The 9,871-nt window shown below is 33.8% G+C and overlaps 1 protein-coding gene and 1 long non-coding RNA gene across 2 annotated transcripts; both read right to left on the reverse strand.

The window, feature by feature from the left end:
- Nucleotides 1-1,910: 1,910 nt before the first annotated feature.
- LOC139867702 (uncharacterized) lies at nt 1,911-3,354 on the reverse strand. Its single transcript, XR_011765922.1, has 3 exons — nt 3,220-3,354; nt 2,590-2,678; nt 1,911-2,234 (listed from the first exon to the last, which is right to left on the reverse strand). It is a non-coding gene; the product is annotated as an uncharacterized lncRNA (long non-coding RNA).
- A 2,681-nt stretch (nt 3,355-6,035) lies between these two features.
- LOC139868355 (uncharacterized) lies at nt 6,036-7,316 on the reverse strand. The gene is made up of 2 exons (XM_071856688.1): nt 6,373-7,316; nt 6,036-6,219 (listed from the first exon to the last, which is right to left on the reverse strand). The coding sequence occupies exons 1-2, from the start codon at nt 7,314-7,316 to the stop codon at nt 6,036-6,038; spliced, it is 1,128 nt and encodes a 375-aa protein (XP_071712789.1).
- Between the last annotated feature and the right edge of the window lie 2,555 nt (nt 7,317-9,871).

A 9,871-nucleotide genomic window follows, 5' to 3' on the forward strand; every position in this document is an offset into this window, starting at 1 on the left:
TGCTTGCTATGCTTGGAGTCTTCATGCATTACTTATCATTCCATTTAAAAACATTTAATGCTTTGTTCATTCAATAAAATGTAATGACTATTTATCTTCCCCTGCAAAAACTCAATAAAAGTTATATAAAACGTCTCATATATAGTCGTTCTCGTTATACAATTGCTTGATTTGATATAATTAGTCACAAATACCCCGGCCCTATTTGGGGGTGTGACAGATACAAATGTTATCGATCATAAAAGATTTTTTTATTGTAATATTATTATACATTTGATAAGTATTAATATTAATATTATCAACAACTAATTTATACAAATGTCGTGCAACGCACAGGCTCATAAAACTAATATATAAAGTTAAAAATAAAATGTGGTCACTATTTGAATTTTGTTTTCCCTTGCACAGGCCATAAGCCCATAAACCTTCACGTCTGACTATTCATTTTCCCAAATTTAATGTCTAATTATATTATATTATATTATATTATATTATACTATACTTATATACTAATTTTCGTGAGATTTTACTATTCACCATAGTATAAGCGTAAATACTCTCAAAGTTGAGGGTCATTGGTAAACTCTTTTTTTTTTTCTTACAACTTATTTTTTTCCAGGGGCGGAACTTGAACCCGACCACATATGAGGCGGATGTAAAAACTTATTAAATTTTTCATTACAGCTGGGGCAAACACTAATAAAAACCTTATTTTTAAGAATTTTTTTTTTAGTGTAAATTTTTTTAAAAAAAAAAATCCAGCTGGAGCGCCCCGCCCTGCCCTGCCTCCACTATCCTCCGCGACTGTTTTTTCCAATTCCTTTTTATCCCATTTTTTAAACATTATATTATACTTACATACTAACCTTCATTAGATTTTACTATTCACCATGGTATAAGCGTAAATACCCTCAAAGTTGAGGGTCATTTGTAAACTCTTTTTCCCCCTTTTTCTTTTTCTTTTTTTTTTTTTTTACATTTTCTTACAATTTTTTTACTTATTTTTTCCAATTCCTTTTTAGCCCATTTTTTTTAAACATGTAGTTAATCGAACGCAAACCGTTTTTCATAAATTTTAAATTAACCGATCGCTTATCGGAAAAAATCACCTCGCAACGAAGTTATTTTTTTAATAACTTTCTTATACTTCATTTGTCCTTCCGTTTTTTTATCGTTTAATTATCTGACCGTTAACTTTTTTTAAAACGTTCAATTTTTTGAACAGAGGGGAACTAAATCACCCGCTGCGATCATCTCCCGTTTCAACTATGCCAATGCAGCGATAATAACCCCGCCCCCATCACTGCCCGGGAGGAAACCTTGAAACCGATTCAAGGGCACGACCAAGTAAAACCTCCTCCCTTTTACCCCCAAACGATATGAAAAAGGTGCCATGAGTGGATATTTCATGGCAGGGATGAAATTGTATTTTTAATATGTGGTCAACGGGAGTCGAACTCCTGACCTCCCCTAAAGGAAATAGGCCACCAACCGCTGGACCACATCACAATTTCTTTAAATGTTCAATTAATCGATTGTTAAGATGAAAACAACTCCGCAGCAAAGCGTTTTTTTATTAAATGTCTAATACATTTCCAATTTAGCCTATTCATTTCCCATTTTCATCTTTCTTTCCTGATATTTTGTCACATTTTTTTTTTTTTTTTGATAAAACACATTTTCAATTTAAGTTTTACTATATCTCGGTATCTTTATGATTCATCTCCTGTTTAAAAATATTTCCCTCATATACATGATTCCATAAAACATACAAAACTATTTCCCTCATATCACCGTGAAACGCCCTTATAACACAGTTTTTTATTTTTTATTTTTTTTATTTTTTATTTTTTTATTTTTTTTTTTCCAACAATCCACTTAACATTTATATGTAACATTTACACAACCGTTATAATTACCTTCAAACTTACATATCCAATCCAAAAGGATCTTAATCTAACTAAATTCATACATATCAACATCAACATCAACATCAACATCATATTTAACCAAAAGACGTTTTACAATTTTATAAGTTTACTTTTACATAACCATGTTACCAACTTGACATTCTTGACTTTTAAACCAAAACATGGGCATCCTTTCAAGCTAAGCGCAAAACGGCAATTCAAAAGGGAGACTTTGGGTAGCACTTACAATATGTGATCCACTCTAATCACTAGCTTGTTCTTTTCCTTCTCTATGACCAATTTTTACTTCTTTAACTTTTGTAGCTATAAAACATGTCAACAACTATCAGGTAAGCATGAAAGCTTAGTGAGTAGTATGAGAAATCAAATAGGCAACACTTATCATAATCCACATATCATCAAAGGCAATCATAGGAATCATAATCCACATATTGATAACATTGGCCAATGTATCCATAATCCATAACATAATCCAAATGATGTCAAAGACATCCATGATCCATATACATATTCCTTATGATGCCAAATATAACATAACAACATAGCATAACATCAATATGGTTAGCACATAAAAGTAACTAAACCATCTCGCAATTAGGTGAATCTATAATTAACTCACCTAACTACGAACCCTATTTAATTCCACATACAAACTCACCTTTGTTAAACCACTATGGTAGCAATTAGAATCTCAATGATAATAAGCATTCAAGATCAAGGTGATTTCCTTCCTTCCTTCCTTTTTACCTACAATTGCAACATATAGCAACATTTAACATACACACACATGGCTTAAATAGCATCAATATAAAAGATTAAACATATATAGTTTAACCTTCTATATAATCAAGTATAATTAAGTAGCTAACTGCAAACTTCCTAACCCTCTTTTACCATTTTATCCATTTCCCTTATTTAAACAACTAGAGCTTATGTCTTAGTTCACACCCTTTTATCATTCTCAATTTATGAATTAGGTTCATATGAAGAGCCACAATCTGTCCATTATATTATGATTTTTGTCACTAGTTATCATATAAACATACTTAAATCATTACTACGCCTATTTTATTCGTTTTCCCCATTTCTTATAATTAGGGTTCATGTCAAGAACCCTAATTTATTTCAATCGACTTTTCCTTACAGCCATAAACATACATATACTATCTGATGCATATACATACTCATGCAATTTATTTCTTTCTTTCTTTTCAATATATGATCTAGGGTTCATAAACCTAAACTTAAATTATATATAGTAGTAGTAACATGATAAACATATGCATACCTTTAAATGAGACTAGAACTATTATTTCACTTACAAAAGAGTGACTAAATCTAGTTTAAGCTCCTTCTCTTTGATTCTCAATCACCATCGCTGCTCCCTCTTTCTCCATATTATTTTGTTTATAAAATATAAATATGAAAGACAGAAGAATGAAGTCTCGCTGGAGACTTCTAGCACATATGACAAGATTATAGCACAATTTTACTTTAGTCCCTCTACTTCTCAACATTACCAGGTCAGCCCCCCTTACATTTCGGCTTTTTAAAACAGTCCCTCCCACTATAATTTCAATATCATTAATTATAGTTATATATTTATACAATAATACAACAACAACAACAACAACAACAACAACAACAACAACAACAACAACAATACTCAATCCCACAAAAGTAGGGTATGGGGAAGGTAGGGTGTAGACAATCATTCCTCGTACCCTAGATTAGAAGGAAGTCACTACTCCACCCTCGGGTAGAACCCGCGACTAGATCAGGTCTTCCCTCCCTCTACTCTAGAAGCAAAAGAGATTGCTTCCTAAAGGACCTCCGGCCAAAAATGCTCATACAAACAAAAAAGTGAGGGCAAATGATACGTACCTGTAAGAGTTAAGTGCGCCTAGGAAGATGTAACCATACAAAGTAGCCATAAAAAGAGGACACATATAGCAAGTAAAGCATAACAATAGGACAAATAGCATGAATAATATAGTGCGCAGAGCCATGTAATTTCAAGTAGGCCTACAAACAAGCAGAATAAACACCCACCCTCCCGCCCGCACACCCACACACCCAGACACACATATACATATACACATACACACATATATATACCCCCACACACACATAGGCAGGTATAAATCCCAATACATAAACAAATATACATAAAGGTATTTTCGTAGATATATATACCTAAGTAAAGATACATGCATACATTCATACATACATACATACATACATACATACATACATACATACATACATACATACATACATACATACATACATACGCCTAGATACATGCACATAGATACATACACATAAGCATATAAAATACCCATACCTAAACACATATACGTATAGATACATTCGTAGATATAACCTAATTACATCCATATATATATATATATATATGTATGTACATATATATATATATATGTATGTACATATATATATATATACATATATATATATACATATATATATACATACATATATATATGTATATACATATATATACGTATATATATATATATATCTATACATATATATATATATGTATGTATACATGTATATATATATGTATATACATATATATATGTATATATATATATATATATAATATATATATATATATATATATATATATATATATATATATATATATATATATGTATACATGTATATATATATGTATGTATATATATATATATACATATATATATACATATATATATATATATATATATATATATATATATATATATATATATATATATGTACAAACATATACATAGGTACAGATACAGGCATGCATACATACACCTAAATACATGCACTTAGATACATACACACATACATATATAGAAACAAATATATACATATGTATATAACCTAAAAACATATACATAGCTACCGCGGCATATACACGTATACCTATATACATATGTACAGGAACCTATACGCAGATACATATACAGACCATCGAATAACATGTGGATATGACGGAGAAATATAAAAACTATTGCGTACAACTATGCAGGTAAAACCAATTATCATGTAGATGGATATATAGAGTGTAGCTATAGAAAGTATAGTTGTAGTTATATATGCGTTGTAAAATATATTTATACTACGCTTCGTCAAAAAAAAAAAAAAAAAGGTTCATGCACCTATATTTTAGTTCTAATATGCCTAAAAAATAAAAGAAACTTACTCGATTATACTAATTCTACTCCTCCACAAGTTCCTATCAGAAGTCATGTCCTCCGTCAGTAGAAGCTCTTTCATGTCAAGCTTCAATCTATCCTCCATCCTACGTTTGGGTCTACCCCTCCTCCTTCCGCCCGCAACAACGAGGGTCTCGACTCTCCTAACCGGGGCTAAAAGTGGGCGCCTCATAACATGCTCGAACCATCTAAGTGGTCCCTCCCTTAGCTTGTTAGTAATATTCCCAACTTCCAAGTTCTCCTTAAAAACTCCATTTGATATCATATCAAGCATGGTCTTACCACACGTCCACCTAAGTATCCTCATTTCTGCCACCTTCATCCTCCTCTCTTGGGCTTTCGTCATTGGCCAACACTCTGAGCCGTACAACATGGCTGGCCTGATTGCCACCTTGTAGAATTTCCCTTTCAATTTAAGGGGTACCTTCTTGTCGCATAACACCCCTTTCGCTGTCCTCCACTTCAACCATCCTACCCGTATACGATGTGTCACATCCTCATCTATCCTTCCCGATTCGTGAAGCATCGAGCCTAAATATCTAAAGGACTCTTGTGGAGGTAAAATCTGGTCCCCAATTCGAACATACACTATATCCTCTTGTTCTTCTACGCTCGTCTTGAAATCGCATCTAAGGTACTCCGATTTAAGTCTGCTAATTCGTAGGCCATTTGATTCTAGGGCGATCCTCCATTGCTCTAGCCTTCTGTTAAGCTCATCATGGGAATCCGAAACTAATACAATATCGTCGGCGAATATTAGGCACCATGAGATGTTATCTTGTATCCTTCGAGTTAGTTTGTCTAGGATTAAAGCGAAAAGATAAGGGCTAAGGGCTGATCCCTGATGTAAACCTACCTCTACCGGAAAAAACTATGTATTTCCTACCACCGTACGTACGCGAGTCTTCGCCCCCTCGTACATATCTCTGATAGTTCTTATATATCCACTTGGGACACCCCTAACATTAAGAGTCTTCCAAATCAACTCGTGCGGGACACAGTCATAAGCCTTTTCCAAGTCTAAGAACGCCATGTGTAGGTTCTTTTGTTTTTCCCTATATTTCTCGACAAGGGTTCTAACGATGTGAATCACCTCCATCGACGAACTTCCGGGCATGAAACCGAATTGATTCTCTGAAACCTTTGTCTCGCGTCGGAGCCTCGTCTCAATCACTCTCTCCCAAAGCTTCATAGTATGACTAAGTAACTTTATGCCTATGTAATTACTACATATTTGTGCATCTCCCTTGTTCTTGTAAATAGGAATAACCTCACTGAGTCTCCATTTCATAGGCATCTTTGCGCTTCTAAACGTCGTGTTGAAAAGGTTTGTCAACAATTTAACCCCATCGCCTTCTAGGCACCTCCACGCCTCAATCGGAATTTGGTCTGGTCCTACAGCTTTGTTTCTTCCCATCTTTCGTAGGGCAGATCTAACTTGCTCCTGGTTAATCCTCGTGCAGAAACAGTTGTTTTGATATTCACGAACCTCGTGGAGTTCCCTGTTCCGCTCTGTTCTTTCCCTGCTGAAAAGGGATGCAAAATACTCTTCCCATCTTTTTCTAATAAGGTCTTCTCTCACTATACTTTGACCTGCTTCGTCCTTAATATATTTGATGTTAACTAAGTCCCTGCCTCTTCGCTCCCTAGCTTTAGCTATTCCATATATGTCATTGGTTCCCTCTTTAGAGTCTAGTTTCCTATATAAATCTTCATAAGCTTTGTCTTTTGCAATTGCCACGGCCTTCTTTGCTTCTCTTTTAGCTTCTTTATATCTTTCATCTACCCTAGTTCTCTCTGCCGGTGTCCCTTCCTCAAAAGTAATAAGCTCCTTAAACCTCGTCTGCTTTAATGCGACTTTCGTTTGAACATCGTCACTAAGCCACCACGATTCTCTACTACTCTTGTGGGCTCTTGCTGTCCCTAATGCCACACCTAAAGCTTCTTTTGCCACCTCTCTAATAGTGGACGCCATGTGGTTCCATATCTGGTCTACGTCAGTAGGGGCTACGTTATCCCCTTCTACACTCAATCTATCCACAACAGCCGCTCTAAAAGTCTCTGCCTTCGCTCCATGTAGGTTCTTCCAAAGGATTCTATGTTGCACAACCCTTTCCCTCCTGCCAACTCTTCCCCTGGTGACTAGGTCCATGACCAACAATCTATGCTGTGAGGAGCACGTGAAGGCTGGAAGGGCCTTACAGTCCCTACATGTCCTAAGTTCCCCTTTACGAATGATCAAAAAGTCAATCTGGGTATGACGACCTGTAGTGACCCGTCCTAATCCATCTGGACGAAGTCTTCAACAGTTGATCCCATTGCGAGGTTCTGACCTCTATATGCCATGAACGACTCCATGTAATAAGCACAGCGGAAGATTTCTTTCATACCTGAGAATAAACATGCTTTAAAGTGTCAACCAAAAGGTTGGTGAGTTCATAAGTTTATCATAAAACAATAAAATTCTGTAATTTTGATAGACCACAAGATTTAAATGTGCATGGAACAAATGGGCCCGAATCCTATACCCACCTGTAATGTACATGCGATATCTTTTAAATACAGTACACCTTTCTCGTGTACGAAACCATTTTCATAAATCTTAGTAACCGTACACATATCTCGTGTACAAAACATCATACACATAACCTGTGTATAAAATCATTATCTCAATACATAGCATTCACTTTTCATTCATTGCTTGGCTTGGTAACCGACCTTAACATATAATGCGTATCAATAATATCCCCAAAATAGAATATCTCGTCTGTATAATAATAATAAACCTCGAAGTACTAAACACCAAGCCCACTAGCTCTTCCGTCTAGTGAATATTCTGGGTGGGGGTGTTAAACCCGGTAGCTACCTTTAGGATTCGCGTGAATTAGGGCCATACCCGATTCTAATTCTTAGGTTACCAAGCAATAATAATAAGGGGAAAATATTCACAACAATTAGTGGCAATTATAACGTCTAACTAATTCAATAATAATCCACAGAACTTCTGTCTGCATAATAATTCATTCGAGGAATGTTTTGCTTGTGTCTATCTCGTCAAACATTTATAAAAATATTTCATGTATTCTCAGCTCAAAATATATTTCAAAAGCATTTAATAAAGCAGTTGTAAAACAGCGCATGTATTCTCAGTCCCAAAAATGTAAAGAGTAAAAGGGAGCAAATGAACTCACAATACTATATTTTGTAGTAATTATGCATATGACGGTACTGAACAAGTGCAGGGTTGGCCTCAGATTCATGAACCTATATCATTTATATATATATTAAAACATATAGTTAACATGTAATAATAATCAAACCAGTTTATATATATATTATTTATTTAGTTTAGTCATATATTTGTTATTTTAAAAGTTATATATATTTATTTTGTATTTTAATATTTATACCTATAGTTATATTAATAATAAAGATAATATTACTAAAAATAAATAAAAAGTCATATGTTAATAATAATAATAATAATAATATTTGTGATAATAATAATGTTAATGACATTAATAATAATAATAATACTTTTTCTAGTAATAATAATAATAATAGTAATAATAATAATAATAATAATAATAATAATAATACTTATAATAATAATAATAATAATAATAATAATAATAATAATAATAATAATAATAATAATAATAATAATAATAATAATAATAATAATAATAATAATAATAATAATAATAATAATAATTAAGACTACCTTAAAAGGTTTCCAAAAAAAAAATATGCCTCTGCCCAAGCTCGAAACCACGACCTCCGGTTCGCCCAACACTATACTCAACCACTGCTCCGTTTATCCCTTTCTCTTATTATCCCTTGTTTTTATTTATTTAATATGTATAAAGACCGTTTCCATTTCTCAACATTTATGATCATCTCTTCTTGGCCTGCATCTCTTTCGGCCCATAGGCAGTTTCCAAGCCCAAGAATAGAAAATACGGACCAACCATAGTCTCATGAGCACACGTTGGAAATAATGCCCATGTATATCCTATTTATTAAACTGAAACCCCATAATTTTATTTTTCGGTCAGGAAGCAATTTAATGAATCATCAATGCTTATAGTATTCCCACTCCTCTAATGAACTAAACAAGTAGAGTTGTTTCTTTAAAGTTTGTCGTTGAGTAGGAAACGGGAAACATAATTGATAAGTTGGGGCCCAAGTTCACGTACATATACTTGTTTAAATGAATTCAAAAGAGTACTACATGTTCTAATTTATCATGGATAGAGATTAGTGGGGTTCGATTTATTTTAAAAGTATAGAACGTGGCTGTGGTGCCTTCATGGGTTCGGTTCTTAATTGAGTGGTTTTCTTTAGAAGCAAAATAGAGAAAACTGGCAGACACGCATGTACCTCAATTGATTCGATGTTGGCCCCTCCACTAACTGATCGCCCCACAAGTTTAAAGTGATTGACACAGTGTCAGTTGTAGTCACATTATCAAGCTTTCTCTTTTTGCATTGGAGACTATGTGTGGGCCGAAGCTTTAGAAAAGTTAAACCAATCTATCACTTTACTCGTATTAAATTGACATGTTCTCGATTATCATTAACTTTATCATAATAAATATCACACAAAAGGATGCATCGATGGTTGTTCACGGTTGAGCAAAAAAATTACGAAATCACAAAGTGGCCGTTGCAGTAGTCTACGGCGAGGGTGGCTTGGTTGTTCATA

Source organism: Rutidosis leptorrhynchoides, chromosome 9 (genome assembly GCF_046630445.1).
Source record: "Rutidosis leptorrhynchoides isolate AG116_Rl617_1_P2 chromosome 9, CSIRO_AGI_Rlap_v1, whole genome shotgun sequence".
Taxonomy (NCBI): domain Eukaryota; kingdom Viridiplantae; phylum Streptophyta; class Magnoliopsida; order Asterales; family Asteraceae; genus Rutidosis; species Rutidosis leptorrhynchoides.